Source organism: Cervus elaphus, chromosome 11 (genome assembly GCF_910594005.1).
Source record: "Cervus elaphus chromosome 11, mCerEla1.1, whole genome shotgun sequence".
Taxonomy (NCBI): Eukaryota; Metazoa; Chordata; class Mammalia; order Artiodactyla; family Cervidae; genus Cervus; species Cervus elaphus.
Genome location: NC_057825.1, coordinates 33,342,961 through 33,366,014, shown reverse-complemented (window position 1 = coordinate 33,366,014; position 23,054 = coordinate 33,342,961). Strand labels below are relative to the sequence as shown.

Sequence of the window (23,054 nt, the reverse complement as noted above, 5' to 3'; positions counted from 1 at the left end):
CTTTCCCCCCTCCCTGACATCCGGGGGGTGATTTCCCACTTGGCCCAAGTCCCACGGTTTGGGTTTTGATTCCAGGAGGGTCCGCCCTATTTCCGACGCCCACCTCTTGGGGTGGGATGGAGGGAGGGAGTCCCACTAAGGGAGGCACCGGTCAGATCACAGGCAGGATCGTTCTATTTGGCGCATGTGGGGCAGAAAGGCTGGCGCGCCAAGGAGAGGGACCCGGCCGCCCCTCTCCAGTCCCCATTCTACACCGCCTCTCATCCCTCTCTCCGCCGCCCGGGACAGGGAGGCGACCCTGAGGGCAGGGCGCAAAGGAAGCACCTGGCCGGGCCGGGAAGCGAAGGATGGGCTGCAGCGCGGGGGCCCGGGACAGGAGAGTGGGGGGGCACCGTCTAGGCTCAGGCCGAGCTCCTCGCCCGGCCCCGCCGCCGCACCCTCACTCTAGCCCACTCCTTAGCTCCAGCGAGGTTGCCCTAGGGCCACTAACCGCGTTCGGGGAAGCGCCAGCTGCAGTCAGCTGCCCCGCGCGGCGTCCGGAGCGCGCGTCGGCCCCGCGACCCACACGGCAGCCCCTCCCTCTTCGGCCCGACCCAAGACCCCGCCCCTCGCGAGCGCGCCGCGGGAGCAGGCGAGACGCTGAGGCTAGAGAGCCCTTACCGGCAGAGCCTCACAACCGGAAATGCCTTGTTTGGAGCCGAATTGGCGCTGCAAACTTCCGGTTCAGGTTTCCTACCTCAAGATAGACCCCAGACCGCGTCGGAACCGAGCCCAGCTGATCAGGTAAGAGGTACGCAGGCGCGATCCCCGACCCATAGGCGGTGACTGGACCAGGGGGGGCAAGGACGGGTCCTGGTTTGGGCGAGGAGTGCGCTGGTCCGCGGCTCAGGCGCTCCTCTTCTCCTCAGCATGATCACGGACGTGCAGCTCGCCATCTTCGCCAACATGCTGGGCGTGTCGCTCTTCCTGCTTGTCGTTCTCTATCACTACGTGGCCGTCAACAATCCCAAGAAGCAGGAATGAGAGTGGTGCTTTCTCTGCCCCAGGTAACGGTCCGTGGCTGTAGCGCGTAGCCCCTGGAGAGTGAGCGGGAAGGCCGCGCCAGGGCCTGCAGGGTTCGAGACTTCAAACCGGAACGTGTTGGGCCAAGCATGATACAGTCCAGAACTGGGCCCCTTTATCCACACACAAAGTAGCGAGTGCCCTACCCCCTTCCCCCTTAAACTGCTCCCTGCTAGAACGGGGTGGGTACTATCAACTCAGTCCCCATCTTCATGTGGTTCCCAATTTCCAAATTGATAGTATGGGTGCAAGGAGGTACTGACACCCTAAGGAATAAAGGTAATGACGATGCCATCCAAGTATGAGGATCTGGGCTCTTCACTTAAAATAGTCCTTACTTTTCCAAGATTGTTAGGTCTTTATTTAGGCATAATTTTTTTGTGAGGGGTTGTAGAAATAGAGAATTCTGTTTCAGGGGAACAGGGCGCTTATGTTGGGGGTGGCTACTATAGACCTAAGTCATAGATAAGAGTGGGATGGGGGGAGGTTGTATGAAGGGCTTGTAAACCAACCTGTAACAGTGGGTGAGAACTGTAAGGGCGGGAACAGGCTGGATGGGAGTTGATTCTAAAGGATAGCCCCAGAGGAAAGCTGCAGCATTTTCCTTACCTCAGGTCTTTCCCCCTCTTTTCTAGGGTTCCAGGACATAGTCTGAGGCAAGATGGAGGGTGTGAGGGGCCTTCACACTTCACTTCATCCCTTCTACCCATCACAACATACAAAGCAACTACACCTGGATTTTTCCAAACAACTTTTATTTCCTCAAAGTCTTCCTTAACCCTATGGAACAAGAAGCTGCCACTGAATAGGGCCCAGTATAGGGGCTACTTTGTTTTCTACTCCCTCCCCCCAATATAAAAAAATATATATATTTTTTGTGGTCCCAAAATCTTGTGCTGTGGAGGGAGGGAAGGGGTGGCAGGTCCCTGCTTTGTCCTGTCTCAAGGTAATGCTTTGCAATGTCTCAGAACAGTGTGGTGGGTGTTCTAAGAAGTTACAGAGTTGTCACATGGAATCAGCAGCTGAAAAAGGGGACTAGCACATTTGTCACTGTGTTCCCCACTGTGGAGTCATACCCTGGGCTTGAAGGTCAAGTCATCAGACCCGGGGAGAAACAGTGAATGGGGGAGATTTAGGGACAAAACAAACCTCGGTTTGGCCCAAGGGCCCCCCACTATAACAAATCCGAGACTGGGAGTCAGACAGACTACAGGAAATAGGAGAAAAGGCAGGGGCGGAGCGGGGCCGTGGGGGCCCGGCCTGAGGCAGCCTGCAACAGAGAAAAGAGAGGAATCAGGGTTGAAAACTCTGCCCTTCTTCTGGTCTTTTAGCCAGGGGCTGGGACATGAGACAGACAAGATGGGCGAGGCTAGGTAGGTTGAGCACTGCACAGTGGTCTGATAGGAGTGCCTGAGGCCCTGACTGGAAATTGTTCTCTTGTCTGCTGGAGTGAAGACTGAGAGCATGATGGAAAAAAAGTCAGCGACTGGATTCTTATTGGAGGTACATTTAGTCTTTAGGGGGTCAAAGGGAGAAGGGGAGGAAGAAAATGGTCCTGAATGGCAGAAATGGGAATAAGAGGTGGAATGAGGGGCTGGACACTGGTGCTCACCGTGGTGTGCAGCGGGGTCCCAGCTCCGGCTCACTGCTCTCCTTGGTCTGGGGGATAGGGGATGTGGGGCCCGAAGAGCCTCTCATCCCTCTGCGAGTCGGTGGTGAGCCCTGGGCCAACCTGGGCCTAGCCTGTGTGGACAGGGGGAGGCTAAGAGGCTGGATTCTTCCATGGACGTTTTTGCTTCTAGGTTTCCTTCTAGTTTCCACATGTAAGAGTGTAGTATAGGGGTCAGCATGGGTACTAGGACCTTGAATTCTTGGGCACTATGCCTAGCTGAGAGGGTCAGGCAAGATAATAGCTAAAAAACTCTGGTTCAGTCTATGATTATACAGTCCAAGCTTTACTTAACTAGGGGAGGCCAAAGGACCCAGCATTTAACTTTTCATGGCTATACCACAGCCGAGATCTGGAGGAGTAGAAAAGCACGATGTGGGAAGATGTTGGAGTATTAGTAGGTCTACTTCAGAGCCTTCATTGCCTCAGCCCCTGCCAGAGCAGCTTAAGCTTCACCCATCCAGGCAGCTTCTGCCTATACCCAACTTCAGTCAGCCTAGTATGGGGATCTGGACTGAATCGGAGTGGGTGGCACAGCTGGTCCTAGGAGCAGCAACCAGATGTGTTACCTGGGGAATCCGGGACCCCTCCTGGCGGGAAGTCTCCTCGGGCAGGTCTGGGCAGAAAGAGAGGAGAAGCTAAGGGCAGGGGCAGGCAAAGCCAAAGCTAGCAGGCTGAGGTGAGGGTATATCTGACAGGGATGCTGGGATTGGAAGCAAGCAAGAGACCTGGCTCAAGGGGACGGGGGGCACTCGACAGACAGGCATTCAGGCATCAGAGCAGCTCCCTGTTATGGCTGTGGGGCAAGGATGTAAAGCAGTGCTGGGCATTTTCCCTCCCGCTCCCCAGGTGAACAGCGCCTTGCTGGGCTCTGCCAAGAGTTGTTAGCTGGGGGCTGGGGAAGACCCCAAAATGTTACCTGCAGTCGGGTCCTAATACAGGGGATCCGAGGTCCAGCCCCCAGCAGACCTTTCCCAATCACCATGACGGCCTCTGTCTTGTCTCCTGAAGACAGGAATGAGCAGCTGCTCCCTAGGGAACAAAGGAAACTTGGGATCAGGACGGGGCCATGGAGAAGAGGTAACTTTCTTTCCATCTGGGCTTCTCAATACTGGTACTGTTGACATTTTGGACAGGATTATTCTTTGTTGTGGGGGGCTGCCTTGTGTATTTCAGGATGTTTAGCAGCATCTCTGGCCTCGACTCAGCAGATGGCATTTCTTCTCCTGCCTCCTCCTTACTGTAACAACCAGAAATTTCTCCAGACATTGGCAAATGTCCACTGTTGTGCAAAACTGCCCCTCGTTCAGAAGCACCGCATACTCTAGTCTGGTCCAAGGGGTGGAATGGCAACTTGGAGCTTGACTTAGAACCCACTCAAGCTGAACTGCTTTGAATTTGTTAGTGTTATCCCAGTTGTGTGTGTAAGCATTTAAGGATCAAGCAGCACCAAGACTGGTGGATTCAGGACTACCCACCGAAGAGAGTTAACAGGTTGGGAGTAGCAGGCTCTAGGGGAGGCAGAAGATGTCAGACTGGAGCCTTAGAAATCATTCCCATCCAGTCTGTTACATGGCTGGGTCTAGAACTTAAAAGGAAAGCAGATGGTCTAGGCTCTCTATGTGAATGACACGATCCCATAACATGTGTGGTGATGACGGGTGAAAAGGCCTATACTGTTTTCATTCTTCAGTTTTGTCTAATGTTGCCCAGCTCCTGGAGTCAGGGAGTATGAATAAAAGCAGGTAGGAAAAGTCCTCAGGGTCCTCAACTGTAAAAATAAGATTAAATAAGATAATGTGCTTAGAGCAGTGCCTGCCACATAGTAAATGGTCAGTAAGTGGTAACTTGTTTTATTATACATTCATAAAATTCCAGCTTCCTATACAAGGGCATTAATGTTAGTTTAGGGATTTAGGATAATCCAGGAGGATAACTGATGGCCCTGGTCTGGAGTGGCCTGCATAACATGAAGTCAAGAAGGAGGTGCAAGTCACATGGCAGCAGAGCTGGAGGGGTTTCTTCAAGCCTAGTCAGGACTCTGGCCTACACCCTGGGAGGTAGGGAAGGAAGGAGGTTGACCAACCCAGATTTCAGTGGCAGTGAGTACAGACCTGATATGCTGAGTGAGTTGGGCAGTAGGCAGGAGCCCATGTGTGAAGAGGCTAGGTTAGAACTAGCAGGAGTTGGGGATGGGGCCAGGCTGCTTGAAGTAGGGCGATGGGTCATTGGCTGCTGCCGCCGTCTCCTGTCCTGGCTTCGGGGCTCTGAGTGGAAGGGACACAAGCAGATAAAAAGGCAAATAAGTGAGGTATTGTCACTCCACTGCCCCACTGGCTTTCCCTTGTCAGCAGATGCCTGTTTTCCAGCTTGTTATCACACCAGCATCCCTCTTCTGAAGTAAATCTAAGATGGGTAGAAAGACCTAATAACTTACTCCAGCTTTCCTTGTTCATCCAGCCCTCATCCCACTTCACCTCTGTAGCTAACTAGCTTACTCACACCAGTTCATTCTTAAGTTACTGAGCTTGGCTTTTTCTCTTCCCTCTAAATGCCCCTCTTCAACTACTTGTCCTGCCCCTAAATGCCAGTATCCCTCACCATTCTATCCTTCTCTCCTGCTCTATGTGGTCAAAACTCCTAAGTCTCCCTCTCGCCCTTTTTTCCTGAGCTGCAGTTCTAACTGTCTACTGGTTGTTTCTACCTAGCAGTGTCTCATGACCCAAACAGTGTCTCATGACCCTTTGCTTCCTTTCCTTCTCCCTATCTTGGTGAAAAATCTGCTAGAAATTTTTGTTTCATCTTTCGACTCCTTCACATTTAGATTTGTTTTTAACCCAAACCTGGACAGTTCTCCCACTGCCTTGAGTTCCCCCTTTATTCACCTTTGCCATTACCAGTGTCCAGATACAATCTTTATCTCTCATCCAGGCTTTTAAAAAAATATTCTCCACTGGCCTCCCAAGCTTGAGTCTATTCCCTTTTATAATCCATCCTTCACACAGGTGCCAGAAATTATTATTCTAAAATACAGACCTGATCAAAAATCATTTTGGCTCAGACAAAGGGGAGATGCTAAAGGTCTTTTACAGGATAAAGTCCAAATGTTTGAACATGGCATTCAAAGCCCCACCTACTGTCGGTCCAGTCCACACACCCTCAGTAGGATGCTGACTTGATCCTCTGCTATAGCTTCTGTGGCTACTGGCTCTGCTGTTCCTCTGCAATGCCTGTTTCTTCTTCCAGTGAACTCTGAACATCTTATATGTCCTATCTCAAATGTCACCTCTATGAAAGCCTGACCATTAACAGTAAAATTAATTGTTCTCTTTTCTTCAGTTGTTTTTTGTTCCCTCGGCAAGTAACTGTTTATGGTTTCTGTCTCCTTAACTAAATGTTAGTATATGTAAAGTACTTAGAACAGTGCCTGGCACATATGTTAGCTAATATTCTAATTGAAACTTTGAGTTTCTTGCGGGTAGGGACCTGATCTTTTTCAACACTATATCTCAGGGCCTGTAAAGTACTGCCTGGAAAAACAAAGACCTTAAAGATTTTGTTTGCCTGGAGAGCAGACACCCACTGTAGACCATGAGCTGACTCAGCAGTCCCTGTCTAAGGGCATACGGTTATACTCCTACGGGGCAACTCTCTTGGTCCCTTCTTTGTGGCTAGAGCCTCACTGCTACAGATTCTGAAAGGCGGGGTCCCAGTTGGGTGGATGGTGATGAGAAGCGGCAGGGAGGTGTTCAGGCATGGCAGGTCCGTCCTCATCATAGGGGGACAGCAGGTTCCAAGTGTTCTCAACCAAATGAGCCATTAACTTCTGTGGAGCGGAATTTGATGCTGGTTACAGGATGCCAGCTGACTTCTGACAAAGCAACATGTGTTACATGTAAAAAGCCTCATCTAAAAAGTAGGAAGTAGGTAACAGGAGTATTATCTTGTTTAACTACACTAGCAGTGACAAGGGTACTTCTGGAACGTTTCCAAACCAAATTTTAAAAAACTGATACTTGTATGAAAAAGGATGAGAAAAAAGGGAGAGATCTCAGAAGGAAGCTACTCTAGCTTTGAGGAGATTGCTGAGATGCTGGGTACTAATTAGAGTATAAGACCATAGACAGGAGTCAAAAATAACCAGACCTTAGGGGGCTAGTAAGAGTTGGCACAGTGATGCCAACAAAACAACCAAAGCCGGAGACTCATGGCCACAGTCAAATAACTTGGAACATTATCCACCACCAGAGACTCAGAGATACTGCAGAGCCTAGACCTTGCTTGTGGCTTCAGTCAAAACAGGGATGTCAAGATGCTGTCAAGTGACCGTACACTCGAATCACTTCAAGTAATGAACTTTATGACAGAGGGAGAAACAGCAGGAGATAGATGATCTGAGAAATATCTATACACAGAAGGATGCTGGAACCATGTTAGGGGATGAAATTTCACCCTACCCCAAGAAAGGATAAAAGAGTGCAGGCAAGAGAGTGAAGGCCTCTGGGACATTTGTAGGTTCCAATAAGGAACCAAGTGACACTCAAGAAGATACAAAGCAAAATGGGCAAATGATATAAAAAATGCCAAGTGAAATGTAGGGATCAAGGGAGAGATATTAAGAATACATCTCTGGAATCCTGCCACTAAAGAGAGTTTCAGGATAGGAGACAAGTTTGCTTTAGGAGAGGCTTGATCTGAAAAATGGGAGGCATTTAAAGGTAGCACGTCATCACTTAAAAGCCTGTCTTAAGATGTGGCGGGGCCTGCCTGTAAATTTGGCAGCGTAAGCACACAGCCCAGCTTCTCGTGTTTTGACTTCTGGGCCCTGGGGTCATCCAGGCTTATCCAGTCTCATTGTGACAAGAATTAAAGGGAGGAGCTCCAACTCTTCTTGGTTCTAAACTAGAAACGGCAGCTTAAGGCTGAGCGCAAGTGGTGATGGGACCAGCTGTGCATCTGTGACCAGTTCCGAGAGGGTGCAGCGTGGTCATCAGCCCCAAGGTTCCATCTGGGTCAGTCCTGGGCAGAGGCCCAAGACGCAGAACTAGACTGCCCTCACCATTGTGTGAGTCTGAATGGATATTCTGAGGGCTCACAATTCTGGAGCAGTTGTGTACCCTGTGCTTAGGTCCAGCATCATCCCCACTTTCCCCAGACATCTTTAGAACTGTCCCTCCAAGGAGCACTCAGGTCTCACTGGATCCCTAGGATGATCACAGACCTGATTTATGTCCTTTGAGGGGTGGATAGGCAGACAAGCCTCCATTCACCTCCCAGCTTCTTGCCTTTTATTTGTTCAACAAATATTTGGAAATCATTTAATAAGTGCCAAGCGTGTTGCTAGGTGATAAGGGAATGAACAGATGTGTTAGGAAATGTTTCCTGCCATCAGATAAGTTTTAGTCTAAGGGCATACGGCTATTTAACATGAAACTTTTGTTTTCATGGGAAAAGGTAAAAGTGGTGATGGAGCTGGAGGCTTCCTATGTCCTTTGACTCACTTCTCAAAGGAACCTCTACTCATCATCGGCCTTGAGGTGCTCCACCAAAAGCTGCCAGCCCGATGAGACAAGGCAGCATGGAGACCAGGAAAGAGTTCTGGTAATCTCAGCTTTAAGTGCCAGAGCTGGGATGGATTAGAGTGGCCATGGTAGGCTGATGGTTGAAGGCTCCCTGCTTTACTCTCAAGTCCCTGCCTGGTCTTTACAGCAGTAGCCTGCTGTGTAGGCTGGAAGGGGAGTGCCTTGGGTGCAGTTTAGGGAGGTCCAGGTCCTTGCCTGATCCTGAGAGCAAGTGCCTCCTTCAGTCATGTGTCCTGGGCACCTCGCTGGTGTCTCTCCACCCCCAGCCCCCCAGCCTTGTTTTCATGAATGCATAGCAAACAGGAGGAGTAGTTGTTTACTCTCCACCCTCTACACAGCAGGTCCTCCTCTGAACTGTCTGCATCCGCTTTCACACCACTTAACTGCCCACTTTAACAATGGCATTACCTATTCCCCAGTGATTCTGGCACTATAGCCAGGGGAATGCTAGGAGGCAAGGCCTACTCAGGCTCTTCAGCCTCCTGCCCCTGCAACATTTCTATTCACCCCAAGTTGGCTACTTTTTGGCTTCTAAAATGTCATCCCCCAGCCTCTGAGGACAGACCCAGCCAGACTAGTTAGTTCTCTCAGGCCCTGCCTTGAGCTGCTAACTAGGATACCTAAATCTTATCTGAAGTTTTTTGGATAGCCCAACCTCATGTTCTGTTCTAGCTAATAAAGGACTGCCATTAACTAACCTACAGTTACATGGGATATCATTTTTTATGCATTAGTGGGAATTTTCCTAAAAATAAGTTCGTAAGTTAAAAAAAAAACAACCTTCAGCAATCCTAGTTTGGGGATTTGGAAGGTGTATTTACAGATGCTTTTTAGTTAGATCTCAGAGAGATGAAGGTCATGGTTTTCTTATCTTGGAAGACAAAGGATGCCTAGATGTGGTGAGGGGCCAGGAGCCAGGTGTGTGGAACCAGGAGATGTCACAAAGCTACAGCACAGGACAAAATGAAGAAGTTTTCCCAAGGTGAGTTGAAGATGCCAAGTCCAGTACCACAGTATGCATCAGAGGTCCCTATCCCAAGCCAAGGCCAGTCTCCCATCCTGGAGTCTTATCAGAGACTTTGAGATGGAAGTGGCAAAACTGGAGCACCAGCAAATGCTCAGAACACAGGAGTCAAGATCCCTGGGTCTGCTCTTTAAGCACCTTACAGTATTCCTGTTTGACATTATTAGGAACCTTCCTGACCTCTTGAATTCAGAGATAGTTTCTTGTTCTTACAAATATTTATGCAAGTCCACAGGGTGTCCTGATTCTCAGACCAGCTCTCTTTCTGCTTCTAAGCTCATTTACCTGGGGGAATATAGCTTCTTACTTGGTTTCACCTGCACCTGTACGTGGAGGACTCATATACAACTTTGATGTTACCTTTCTGCAGTTTGGCCCTTTTTCTGCCTGTGATCAGTTGTGTCTGACTCTTTGCAACCCCATGGAATTCTGCAGGCTATAATACTGGAGTGGGTAGCCATTCCCTTCTCCAGGGGGATCTTCCAAACCCAGGGATCGAACCCAGGTCTCCCGCATTGCGGGCAGATTCTTTACCAGCTGAGCCACTAGGGAAGCCCTTTTCTGCCTGTAGGCCATCTCCATATAGCTAGCTCATGATTTCCAAGCATGTCTAAAACAGATAAACTCAGCTTCTTCAGACAATGTCTTAATGTGATCATGACATACTGCTTTAGCTTGTAACCATGAAGCTCTCTGTCTTTCTCTTCCACCACCACTGAATCCCTCCACTTGTTTCTATTATATACCTTCATAGACCCTGGTACAGGCACTCGTCATCTCATGTATAAACTACTGCAAAGACCCCATCTCCCATCCCTGCCTGATTTCTATATAAACAGTTCACAGACAGCTCGCTTAAGCAGATCTTTTGTTCCCATCATAAGAAACACAGTCACTGCCATATGTCTTGTTAACCCATAATGTCTTCTGTTTTCAAGACATTTCGGCTTCTTCCTCCCACCTTTCTTCCTGATTTCCATAGGGAAGGGTTTGCTCTTCGAATCAGCTAGTGTGCCTGCTTGTCATCCTCTCTACACATAGCGCTGGTCCTGGCTATCACTCTCATTTCTGGAGTGTTCTTGTTAAACCATAAACCACACCCATTCCTCAAAACCACTTCTCAACTGATCATCCTTTGGGCGATGACTCTTGTGTTTATCCACAACAGTGGCCCCCGAGTTCCCCGCTTACAGTGCGCTTTTCTGCTGTGTTTACAGCCCTGTGTCCCTTAGGAAGTTTCCAGTCAGTCCACCAGGAGTTACTTTGTACTGACTGTGCCTATTTTCTATTAGTTATTTGGGGGAAGTAACAAAGAAACAGAATACATGTTTCTCACTCAAGGAGCTTAATACAGCACTCTACATTGGGGTGGGGGAGTGGGTGGAGCAGGGAAGATGTTAATAAAATATTGACTAAAAACTGCCCAGAATCCTTCAGTGACGACCTAGAAAAGGCTCTTTACTGTTTCCTTTTGTAGTCAGGGAAGATTTATGGTGCTCATATTCCTATGTGTTAAGAGAAAAAGAAATTAAAAGAAGAAAAAATATCCAGATTTAAGATAGGAAACTCAAGTATGCCAGAACGCAAAAGACAAGTTTGAATAACTGCCACTTAATAGCTGTGCAACCTTGGGCCGGTTAACCTTCAGCACCCTTAGCTTCCTCATCAGAAAAATGGAAATACCACCTATCTTCAGGGTCCTTGTAAGGATTAAATGAAATAAATATGCGGTACTATTTTGTTCACTGTTTAATGCTATTAAATATAATGCATTATTACTGCTTTAATACTCAAAAACAGTGTACAAGTGTCCTTTCTCGATGAAGACAGACTCTCTGAGTGGGGCTTGGAACCTAAGCAGAGGTAATTATGGGGTCTGCCAGGGACAACATCTTATTGGTCAAAGCTGGTGAGGACCACCTCTCTCTCTCCTGTGGCCGCTCTAATTAGCAGTCATTTCCACAGCCACTGACGCCAGGGCAAGTTTCTGCTCTGCACCAAAAGCTTTGTTGCAAGCTGAGCAGCTGGGAAGTGTTGACAAGGACAAGTGCAGCTTGAAGACCAGCAAAGCTGAGTTCTAGTGTATAAACCTCTATACTCTGGCCAGACTGCCGCAGCCCAGAAGCCACGTACAATGTTGATTTCTGATCTAGTGTTATTTCCAGGAATACCACTGCAATAGTCGCTCTACTCCAGTCCAGGTCACTCCCAAGGAACAGCTTTGAAGTCCTTTTCTCTTCTTTTTCCCTAAAGGCCCACCTGTTTCTGGTCAAGTAGGATCTTATTGGCCAAACCTAGGGGCACAGTTGAGGGACTGTGGCTACCGCTGGAAGGGGCTGGACTGTGAGCCTAGTATAGAACCTGTCTGTAGTTGTTCCATGTTTCTTTGGAAAAGCGAGCATCCTTCTAACACTTTCTGAACAGGCCCTGAAGCCAAGAACAAGTTCAGCTGTAGAGACCCTGGGTAGGATTCACCATCTCTGCATGGTGCTGAGACTGACTGTGAGGAAACCTCCTTATCCTTCCTGCTCCCAAGACTGACCGACCCTGTCCTTGACGTGGAGGCTCCGTGTCTCAGCATGACCCTGCTCTAGCCAGTGAGTCTTCCTTGGGCACTTCCTGCCTCCCAGCAGTTGCTGAAACCGAAGACCCCGGACTCCCGCCTCTGCCACACATGTACCGTCTGGAGCTCATGCCGCAGGGAACACCAAGGTCGCAGAAGAGGCTACAGATTCTGCTACAAACTAATTTTATTGATTCACCCCTTGGTCCCAGGCTGAGTGTGCATCTTCAAGCTCTCACTTCCCCCAGCAATGCCCCAAACAACCGAACACCTGTTGCAGGGGCTCCCAGACTAGCTTACCTCTGACGGGGCCCAGCACCCGGTGGCTGACCTTTTGGGTGCTAGAGCCCAGGCCTGGCAGCCCCGCAGGCCGGCTGCCATGAAAAGGAAAGCTGGGGGAGTTCTTCATCTGTGGAGAATTTTGTTGGCTGCTGCTGCTACCACCAGCACTTGTGCCAGTACTAAAACTTCGTGCGCGGCTCAAGGTGTTTTCAGAGCAGGAAACAGGCAGTCCGCTGCAAGAAGCAGACACCAGTTAATCCTGGGCCAGGAGGCTGTCTTGCACTGTCCTCCCTGGTCTGATGCCCAGTACAGCGTCACCTCTGGGGTGAAAAGGCTCAGGGACTCATTCCGAGGTGGCAGGGAGGAATCTGTGTCCACACGGATTAGGAATCTAACCTGGGGCATCTCAGGCTGCCTGGGGGCCCTTGTTCACACGTGCACGCTCCTGCTGAGAATATACTAAGAGCCATGTGGGCTGGCCCTGGGCAGCTTTAACTCCCAGTGAGGTCCCTGTTGTCACCCTGCTGCTTCCCTGGCCCCTCAGACATTCACAACCATGGGAAGGTGAGACCCACCCCTGGGGACCCCCACCCTAGTTCTACTCGATTTTGTGCAGGGCTCTGGAGCGGGGAATCCCCTAAACCTGCTTTTCCAACATCTTGGAAGTATGTAGTGCTCCATAAATGGGAAGAGGATCCCATTCTCCGACAAAGGCACTAACCTTCCTAATCTGAATTCACCCTGGAAACATTCACCATGTGGTTCTTTTGGAAGTTGGGAATCACACAAATTCCTTGGAACCCTTTGCTCTAGAGCCCTGTTCCGGTGCCCCAGCCTCTCCCCCCCACCGCTCGTCTTACTTGTTACTCCTGGGTGGAGTTCGAGAGCCTCTCCTCTTGCTGACGCCCACGCTCACAGCGGTGCTCAGGCCTCGGCTGCTGCGCACGTGTTTCAGCATCCAGGCCCGGAGGTTTGTGAGGCTGCTGTGCTCCGACAGCACAATCCGGGGCCACGGGTTGCACTCCGCCATGTCCAGAGCTGCAATGGCCATGGCTCGTCCCACCTGTGGGGAGTCCGGTTTGGCTCAGTGTCTTGGTCTTCCAACCCAGGAAGCTGTTTCCATTCACGGGTGCTGTGTTGGCTTGGGGTGCACAGCCCAATGGAAGGGACGGAGAGGCTGGCCTCACATCTGCTCAACGACTCTGTCAACTGTGGCGCTCAGGCTCTTTACTGCACAGTGGATTTAGGGCTGTCCCCTAGACTGCTGGCCGTCTGGGGCCCTCGTCCATTATGAGCAGGGGCAGGTGGGCTTTCGGGATGGCCCCAGGCAGGAGTTCTACCAGCAGGAGAAGGCACTGGGATCTCTTCTATAACCCACAGTTCTTTCTGTTCATGTGCCCCAGGACACCAGGATCATCAGGACCTCTGTAGAGGGGGTGCTTTGAACTCAGTAGGGAATTAATCCAATAGAAGGGGGAAGATAAGCTCACAGGCAAAGAATGTGACTCAGCTGTGCTAGGAGAGTCTCTATGGCAGGGCTGGGGGTCAGAGTAGTGCCCATTCATCCCCTCGATACCTTTACAGTCAGAGGCCTGGTGCCTATTAACTGAGGAAAACCACCACCATGGTTGAGAGGTGAGACGGCGACAATGGTAAGCCTTGCCTCAGAGGACCTGAGAGTCAGGTGGCAGAGGTGAAGGCCTTTCCAGACTTTGAGGTTCCCCTTTCCCCACTCATCCCCTGCATTCGTACCTGCTCAAACAGTTCCACAGTGTATCTGGAGGGGAAGGCCGGCGGGGGAGGGGGGCTGGCACGCCCATTGTCATGGCAGGCGGCAGGGATGCTGTTTACTGAGCGTCCAGTGTTGTAGTTGCATTCAAGTGTGTAGCTAAGACACGGAGACCTTTATCAGACAGAATCTGGACAGAACCATGGGGGACAGACTAGGTGGTCTACGAGATAATCAGCTGGGGTAGAATGTGCACAAATAGAAAGGGCTGATCCCTAGCAACTAGCAACTGACCCTGGCACTTTATCACAGAAGAAAGGTCCCCCAAAAGGTACTGTCCCAGACTTAAAGACAACACCACAAACTGTGAATCTGTCCTTTGGGAAGACTTCATCCATCCCCTGCCCCTCATACACCCTACACTGGGTTATTGTTTTCTTTGGGCAGCTATTTCGTCCACTGTATCTCAGTTTCCACCCAACCTGTGGATTATCCCTGAGGCTTTGTAGATTGCAACCCGGCCGCTTCCCTCTTTAGACTGGCCATCTCTGCGGTCTCGGGCATACATGTTCTTCTCTGAGAAATTGCAGCCCTGGAAGTCAAAGTGGGCTGAGTTCAAGGAGATGAGCTTTGGATACAGCATATTTTCCACCTGTTTGGGTGAGGAAAAAGGCAACTCAGAAGGAGAGACAGAGAGAAAGAAAGGATGGGGCAAGGAAGAGATGCCTAGTGTGGGGTCATGTGCCTTCACACAGTAGACAGACACCTTCAGAACCATCAGCAGTAGTCAGCATTGCTTACATCCTCACTGAATGTTGGACAATATTTCTAGGTGTTGGGAAACTATGATTCTACCTCTTTTTAAGCCCTTCTCTCTGATAATATAAAATTCTCCTTCTCCCCTGGTGTTCCAAACTCTAGAAAACCTATGATGCTAGTAGCTTGATCTTCTTTCAGAGGTCATGATGTAACACAATGAGGTGCTGACCCTTCTTGGCCCCTGGAGCTCGCTCAGAATAAGCTGCCTCTTGCTAGCCCCAGGCCTTCCTGCCAGAAGGCCCTCTTCCCTCCGTTCATAGCCTGACCTTCATCTCCTGACTTGCAACACTCCCCACACTCACATGACGTTCTGCAGATTCCCACCTGGGTGTTCTCGTCACTAAAGCTGTTTCCATACATGAAGCAGCCCCTTTTGGAAGCATGTCCATGCAGGTCCACGTAGTAAGCAACACCGCTCTCTCTGGGGGGGATGGCATCGGGGGCCAGCTGCTCCACCTCAGCTGACTCCTGTGGCATAATCCACATGCTGTTGGGCTTCTGCTCGTCTGCCTCAGTCTGTGTCCATGCCTCAGGTTTATCCCCACTGGACGAGCGCCCAAGATGAGCTCTGTTTTGGAGACTGTCGGCTTTCTCAGGGTCAGAGAGGGGAGCATCAGGAGGGAGATGGGAACTGTGCTGGTGCTCAGAGGGACTCTGGGAGTTCAAACGGGAGTGCACGTGGTGGTAGAGAAGCACAGCTTTAGCCCCATAGATGGCCGGGTGTAGGACTGCATCAGGCTTTAGGTACTGACGGTTCAGATTCACTCCACGTGAGTCTGTGCTGTAGGGAGACAAGGACCAAAGCAGGGGCTTGAGGGCTGGTCCAGCGAAGGAGACACATGGCAGATGGAAAGGAAACTGATTTATGAAATGAGAGGCTGAAGCTGCAACAGGAAAGACAGAACTGACGTTGGCCCTCTCCCTGGTCAGCTGTTATCCCTCCTACAGAAATCTAAAAGATAGCTCCCTCTACCCAGATGGATCTATGGGTATGCTGGCTTTACTCCCCTACAAAGTGCCACTGGATGGGATCATATTTGTTCTCGGCTCACCGGATGATCACAGGGACTTGCCTGTGTTAGGGTGCAAGAGGACTGGGAACACAGACACTAGATACGAGGCTAACAGCTGCCACTGAGATGCAGGTTATGAGGGGACGGGACAATCCATGTGGCCGGGCATGCTTCTTACCGGTAGTGACCCCGGACGACCCCATCGGGGTTCAACATGGGAATCAGCTTAAAGACAAACAGGCGACGTAGGGTTTGGGCCCGGGGGTCGTCAGGTCGAAGAATGAAGTCCAGAAAACCGTTGAAGACAAAGCTAGATGGAGTCTCCCCAGGGTGTACCCTACTGCTTAAGAAGAATATCTGAGGTGAAGAGGAAAGCAGTTATTAGGTCATTTGCTCTACATTCCAGGGTAACCATGTGGGGATGGCGGTGGGACGAGGTGGAAACAGCCATTGGATTTCCAGCTGGTTGAGTATGCAACTGGAGTAGGAGCTGTCACACCTGCCTAAGAACACAGGCTGAGGTCGTGTCCACAGGGACAAGGGATAATATGAGCTCAACCTACCAGCGGTGCCCGGGGCTGGGCCAAGGCCAGGGTACTACCTTTATGCTATTTCTACTCACTCTCTTGCCTGTGAAACGGAATGGTCGGGGGGTGCTGGCATCAGGAAATAGCTGCTCTAGACGGGGCTCTCGATCTTCTCGAAGCCCATGGCAGGAACTGATCGTCAGTAGATCTACACGAAGTCCATCCAGAGAATAGCAGAGGGTCTCCCGGTGGTAATAGATGGTATCCAGAGGGCTGGAGGTGTAAAAGTCATTAAGCCAGAAGTCCCTGAAGTCCTACCAACCAGTGGGCATGGTCACCAGCCCAGGATTTGTAGGATCTGGTCCTTCACTCTAACCTTTGGGGCTTTCTAGTCCCTCACAGTGTTAAATGAGCCTGAGGATTTGGGTCAGGTCTACACTGTCAGAATGCAGGGAACAGGACAGGAGGAAGTTAAGGTTTTATTCCCCAGTTTATGGTGCCCTAAGATAGACTACTTTGCATAGACACAGAGAGGTGGCCTCTCTTGGGGCAGGAAAAAACAAATGTGTGCTGAGCAGTGGCAGTGCTGGCTAAATTCTGGGTGACTGATGGGAGCTGGGATATTAAGAGACTTGAAGTAGGCAGGTGATGAGTGGATGGTGGGATGTCAAGATCACACAGAAACATTTGTCAGGGGTACCCGAAGTCCCACATGCTGTACAGAGGAAAGGACAGATGAGGGTTGGGGTCAGGGCTCTGAGGGCAAGTTCCAGGAGTAGCAGAGGTGCTCTGCGGTCCAGGACTATGTGACAGGAATAAGAATGGGGTTGGCACCTGCTATGGGTAGGGTTGTTCTCCAGAAAGCGCTGGTCTAGCTGGTTTAGCAAATCCTGGCAGTCACTGTAGGAGAACGGGTAGCAGAAGGCGAAGAAGGTGGTGGCTCCACGGCCTTCCACGAAACGGTGAACGAAGGATAACACAAACTGCGTCTCTGTCATCTGAGGAGCAGCGGAGGAAGAGGGAGGGGCAACACACCACTGGTGTCAGAACTAAGAGCCTACTGGTTGACCACCAGGAGCTGACCTCACACCCTCGTCGCTTTTACCAACACCCCTCCCTCTGCGATACCCCGTGACAACCAGCTCCTTCTGGGCTTCCCGAGGCAGGGGCTTATCTCAGACTCCAGCTGGCACCAGAGGAACCCAAGTCTGTCTTTCCTCCTCATGGAAAATTTACCTCAAAGGTAGGCCGGTCTCGAATGCGTTCCCAGCGTGGCCGAGTGGGCAGTGTACGCACAAAGGGAGCCATGCCCTGGGAATACAGCTTGCTTTGCTTGTTCATGTTCATGATGTTGATCTTGATGAGTTTCCCTGGAGTTCCTCCTCGGACGCTGAAGTAGAACCATGACCTGAGGGCCAGAGTAGGAGAGACACATCATTCTACACAGGAGGGTTGGAGAGGGGCTTGGGGGGGGGGGGGGCGGCGGGGACTGGAGCAAGCCAAACCAGGAAAGGGCTACTGGGTAGAGAATGAGGAGGGGGATGGGGTGGGAGAGGAAGGATGGTGTGCTGGCATGAACTCTCAAAGGGCTAACAGGAGTAGGGACGTGGGGCCCGCCTCTCTTCCTTCTCCCACCCTCCATTACTTTCTTCTTACCTGTTCCCATTCTCAAATTCTGTTTCAGCACAGTCCGGTCGGGTCCACACATTGAATTCATAGTCAGGGGAAGAGGCAATGCTGCTGGTGGAGGCTGAGGGCCCACCTGCTACTCCTTCCCCATCATTAGACACAGATTCCACCTTCTCCACATGGGCTAGGTTCCCTGAATCAAAGCGAGAACTGAACAGCAATCCCCCACAGCGCAGCTCCATGGTGGGGCTGGGAAAGCATCCTCCTGCACCACTCAGGCCCTGAGAGCTTGGAAAAACATGGGGTAGGGAGGAGAGGGAAGGAAAATGAAAACGTGTTCTTTGGGTATTGCTGCGTAAATGAGAGCTCCTCTAAGGAAGTACCATAAGAAGAGGCTCTCTTCCCCTTTAAAAAAGGTATATGTGGCCTTCCAGCAAAGGCCAAGAATAAGCAATATTCTGTCCCCACACTAAGGGTTGTAACTGACCTCAAAGGACCCTATTTTACCACAGTGTGGCTATTCCAAAATGAAACACTCAATGACTTAAGTATGTCGAGAAACACTAGACTCTAAGCTTCTTTGCAGCCCAAAGATGAGAGAAGATAGAGAGGTCCAACTGCCCAAATCTAGCCATGATACACCAACTACAACATAACGCCAGCTAGAAAGATGGGCCATTCTGGATCTCTGGTTCCTAGACTGGCTCCCTGCTCTGGAGAAGAGCAGAAGGGAGAGAACCAAGTTTCTAACTTGAGATCGACAGCTCTCTCTCCCCACTTCTCTGCTTTCACAAGTACTGACCTGGCATTCTTCTGCTGCTCCCTGAGCCCTGGAAGGGCTGGTACTTTTTTTTGTTTAATTACCCCATGCCTATTAATTATGAAATAAAACTAGACATGTGGCCTATGCCAAGCCAAAGTTAACTGGGCAGAAGCCACCTGCTCACATGGAGACTGCAGCTTAATCCCCCTAACGGTACAAGTCTATTCCACACCGCCCCGCTAAGCACTGAGGCCCCTGAAAAAGCTACCCTGGTAGTTGTGGGTGAGTAATGGGTATTCTGAGCATCTCTAGACAAAAGTGGCCCACAGAGACCCACTTGGGGACGGGGGATGGCTTCTCGACCCACGACTCCGAAGGACCCTCACACCAGGACCGAGCTTGCCCCGGCTTGTTGGCTTGGGATGGGTAGGGACGGACTTGAGGCTAACAAGGCAGGGCGTAGGGGTCAGAGGTGAGGCCACAGGAGTGGGGGTGGGGCGGGACCAGCCCGGGCGAGGGGCGGGGTGGCCCAGCCACCCCAGCCGGGTGGGCTTCCAGAGGGGCTGCGGGCCGTCGAGGGCTGAGAAGGGGGCGGGGCCGGGGCCCGCACTCCACGCTGAGCCCCTCACCTCTCTCCGGGCCGGTGATCCCGCTCCCTCTCCCGCTAGCGAGGCGCCACCTGGGCCCCGGCACCCGGGCCCTCCACCCAGGACCCAAACAAAACCCGAGCGCCGCGGTGCCGGGACCCCGCTCTGCCAGGAAACAAGAAGTCTCACGCCTATTGGCCGCGGGCACAGCTGGCTACCCGCCCAGTAAGGCGCGCTGCCATTGGTCAGCACACCGGGGTTCCCTCGCACGTTTAGCGGGTACCTGAGCCGGGGCTGTTTGCTGGCTCGACCTGCAGGCGCGGCGGGAGGATTCCACCCGCGCCTTCTCGGAAGACGGTTAACGGCCTTGCTACCGGGAGGAGAAAAAGGCAGTGATCAAAAAGGACCCTGGAAAAGACTCACCTGCAAAATAAAAGGGCCGCGTGTGAAGCTGATTATTGCCTACCGTACTCCTTTGTGTATTACAAAACACCCACAAGCTTCAGCCACTCGCGGTTGGGGAAGTCTTCCAATGCATGGGGCAAAAACCGAGTGGAGGATGCGGGCATCGATCCCGCTACCTCTCGCATGCTAAGCGAGCGCTCTACCATTTGAGCTAATCCCCCAGCTGCTTTTGGCTGCTTTCCTTTTGCCTTACAGGTTGTTCTGCGGTGTCCGCTGACCAGTGGACCCTCCGCGGTTGGGGAAATTCATTTGGCTTAGCACTGAGTGCAGTGGGACCGCGGACCGGATTTTTAAAAGCAGGCATATAATAATTATACATAAGCAATAATAAACCTTATTTAAAAGCACAGATTAGCACTCCTTTGCATGTAACCCACAAGACAGCATAACCATACCTCGAGTGTTTACCGCATATATCTTTCAAGGAACACAGGCAGTGCGCAAACTCAGTGGGTTTCTAGGTAAGCTTTTCTCTTGCGAGGAAGAGAAGGTTAAAAAGATCGTACGAAGTCCTTCGAGCCGGAATCGAACCAGCGACCTAAGGATTGCCACAGTTCACTCACTACAGTCCTCCGCTCTACCAACTGAGCTATCGAAGGCCCCGCTGCTAGTGGCGGCTGCCGCTGTCCCTCTAATACTTACCAAAGCCACACTCCAGGGTCTCAAAATCTTCGAGGAGCCCACCTTCTAAAGAAGTTCTTCCAGGCTGCACAGAACTAGAGGAACCTGGAGACAGAAATGCGAGCAAAGGACGCTGCCAAAGGACCCGCTTTCCTACCTGGACCAAGGAAACACAGACCACACAGGTCCCTTCCGTTTCCGTGCTTTTTACAAAACGGCAGCCCCCGACCCTCCACCCGCGGTGGCTTCTACAGGACTGCGGACGCTTAGAGACCCGGCCCACGACCCTGACTTCTGCTCCTGATTTATCCAGCCTGGCCAGCATGCCCACTTGCTCTACTCTCGCCAGGCGCCAGCCGGGTTTGCAAAGCCGAAGGCTTACGTTCGTTATTTCCGCTCCTTGTTTCCCTCCGCTGTCTCCGCGGGCGCCAATATAGTCCTACTTTCCTCCTGATAGGAAGGACATTCATTCAAGTCAATTAACCCATGTTTGTCGGGATCCTTTCCTCCTAAGAGCAAGAAAGATACAAAGCTGCTGGAACTCCACGGAGCTGCTGGAGACGAGCGGGGCGGCCGAGGGGCGGGCGGCGCGGGACGCCGAGGGCTTAGCGACGCCCGACGCGGCCCGGAGCCCGGCGGGCAGTCGGGCCGCTCGCTTCCCCCAGACCCCCGCCCCTGCCGGCCTCACACCTGCGTCTCCTTCCAGGGGCCTGACGTGCCAGCCCACAATCCTTTGCCCACCAGAAGCTCCCGGGGTTTTAAAACAAAGAAACGCGCCTAGAACCCATTTCGTGTGTGCGGCTCGGCTTTGCAGTGTGGCGGGGTGGGTGTGCGGGGAGACCCGACCTCCACTGCCTGCTCTGCGACCACCGCCTGAGTTACCCCGGGTCACAGTCGCCCCGGGCGAATCCAGGTCAGACGAGGGTTTCAAGCCCCTGGCGACTCCGACATTTTTGGGGTCCCTCAGCTCAGTTCAGTTCAGTCGCTCAGTCGTGTCCAACTCTGCGACCCCATGAACCGCAGCACACCAGGCCTCCCTGTCTATTACCAACTCCCGAAGTCCACCCAAACCCATGTCCATTGAGTCGGTGATGCCATCCAACCATCTCATCCTCTGTTATCCCCTTCTCCTCCTGCCCCCAATCCCTCCCAACATCAGGGTCTTTTCCAATGAGTCAGCTCTTCCCATCAGGTGGCCAAAGTATTGGAATTTCAGCTTCAACATCAGTCCTTCCGATAAACACCCAGGATTGATCTCCTTTAGGAGGGACTGGTTGGATCTCCTTGCAGTCCAAGGGACTCCCAAGAGTCTTCTCCAACACCACAGTTCAAAAGCATCAATTCTTCTGTGCTCAGCTTTCTTTATAGACCAACTCTCACGTCCATACATGACCACTGGAAAAAACATAGCCTTGACTAGTCAGACCTTTGTTGACAAAGTAATGTCTCTGCTTTTTAATATGCTGTCTAGGTTGGTCATAACTTTCCTTCCAAGGAGTAAGCGTCTTTTAATTTCATGGCTGCAATCACCATCTGCAGTGATTTTGGAGCCCAGAAAAATAAAGTCAGCCACTGTTTCCACTGTTTCCCCATCTATTTCCCATGAGCTGATGGGACCAGATGCCATGATCTTCGTTTTCTGAATGTTGAGCTTTAAGCCAACTTTTTCACTCTCCTCTTTCACTTTCATCAAGAGACTCTTTAGTTCTTCTTCACTTTCTGCCATAAGGGTGGTGTCATCTGCATATCTGAGGTTATTGATATTTCTCCCAGCAATCTTGATTCCAACTTGTGCTTCTTCCAGCCCAGCGTTTCTCATGATGTACTCTGCATATAAGTTAAATAAGCAGGGTGACAATATACATCCTTGACGTACTCCTTTTCCGATTTGGAACCAGTCTGTTGTTCCATGTCCAGTTCTAACTGTTGCTTCCTGACCTGCATACAGATTTCTCAAGAGGCAGGTCAGGTGGTCTGGTATTCCCATCTCTTTCAAAATTTTCCACAGTTTATTGTGATCCACACAGTCAAAGGATTTGGCATAGTCAATAAAGCAGAAATAGATGTTTTTCTGGAACTCTCTTGCTTTTTCGATGATCCAACGGATTTGATCTCTGGTTCCTCTGCCTTTTCTAAAACCAGCTTGAACATCTGGAAGTTCACAGTTCACATATTGCTGAAGCCTGGCTTGGAGAATTTTAAGCATTACTTTATGAGCGTGTGAGATGAGTGCAATTGTGCGGTAGTTTGAGCATTCTTTGGCATTGCCTTTCTTTGGGATTGGAATGAAAACTGACCTTTTCCAGTTCTGTGGTCACTGCTGAGTTTTCCAGATCTGCTGGCATATTGAGTGCAGCACCTTCACAGCATCATCTTTTAGGATTTGAAAAAGCTCAACTGGAATTCTATCACCTCCACTAGCTTTGTTCCTAGTGATGCTTCCTAAGGCCCACTTGACTTCACATTCCAGGATGTCTGGCTCTAGGTGAGTGATCACACCATCGTGATTATCTGGGTTGTGAAGATCTTTTTTGTACAGTTCTTCTGGGTATTCTTGCCACCTCTTCTTAATATCTTCTGCTTCTGTTATGTCCCTACCATTTCTGTCCTTTATTGAGCCCATCTTTGCATAAAATGTTCTCTTGGTATCTCTAATTTTCTTGAAGAGATCTCTAGTCTTTCCCATTCTATTGTTTTCCTCTATTTCTTTGCATTGATC

The 23,054-nt window shown here is 50.9% G+C and overlaps 2 protein-coding genes and 2 non-coding genes across 11 annotated transcripts; 1 reads left to right on the top strand and 3 right to left on the bottom strand.

The window, feature by feature from the left end:
- Positions 1-623: 623 nt before the first annotated feature.
- OST4 (oligosaccharyltransferase complex subunit 4, non-catalytic) lies at positions 624-1,933 on the top strand. Of its 2 annotated transcripts, none has more exons than XM_043917396.1 (3): positions 624-783; positions 909-1,046; positions 1,698-1,933. In XM_043917396.1, exons 1-2 carry the CDS (start codon positions 683-685, stop codon positions 1,021-1,023), a joined length of 216 nt encoding a protein of 71 aa, XP_043773331.1. In that variant the 5' UTR covers positions 624-682; the 3' UTR covers positions 1,024-1,046; positions 1,698-1,933. The 2 variants fall into 2 exon arrangements, with proteins under 2 accessions (XP_043773331.1, XP_043773332.1); XM_043917397.1 differs by lacking the exon at positions 624-783 and adding an exon at positions 786-790.
- Positions 1,743-20,693, bottom strand: AGBL5 (AGBL carboxypeptidase 5). Of its 7 annotated transcripts, none has more exons than XM_043917391.1 (16): positions 20,110-20,693; positions 19,533-19,672; positions 17,927-18,187; positions 17,507-17,678; positions 17,105-17,268; positions 16,366-16,543; positions 15,922-16,100; positions 15,055-15,511; positions 14,394-14,563; positions 13,935-14,070; positions 13,043-13,245; positions 12,201-12,415; positions 4,846-4,998; positions 3,651-3,763; positions 2,675-2,805; positions 1,743-2,332 (listed from the first exon to the last, which is right to left on the bottom strand). In XM_043917391.1, exons 3-16 carry the CDS (start codon positions 18,139-18,141, stop codon positions 2,161-2,163), a joined length of 2,658 nt encoding a protein of 885 aa, XP_043773326.1. In that variant the 5' UTR covers positions 18,142-18,187; positions 19,533-19,672; positions 20,110-20,693; the 3' UTR covers positions 1,743-2,160. The 7 variants fall into 7 exon arrangements, 6 of the variants coding, with proteins under 6 accessions (XP_043773326.1, XP_043773327.1, XP_043773329.1 ...); XM_043917392.1 differs by having other exon boundaries at positions 19,533-19,619; XM_043917394.1 differs by having other exon boundaries at positions 20,357-20,693.
- TRNAA-AGC lies at positions 19,803-19,875 on the bottom strand. Its single transcript has one exon. It is a non-coding gene; the product is annotated as a tRNA-Ala (tRNA).
- Positions 20,225-20,313, bottom strand: TRNAY-GUA. Its single transcript is given in 2 exon segments — positions 20,225-20,260; positions 20,277-20,313. It is a non-coding gene; the product is annotated as a tRNA-Tyr (tRNA).
- Positions 20,694-23,054: the final 2,361 nt, after the last annotated feature.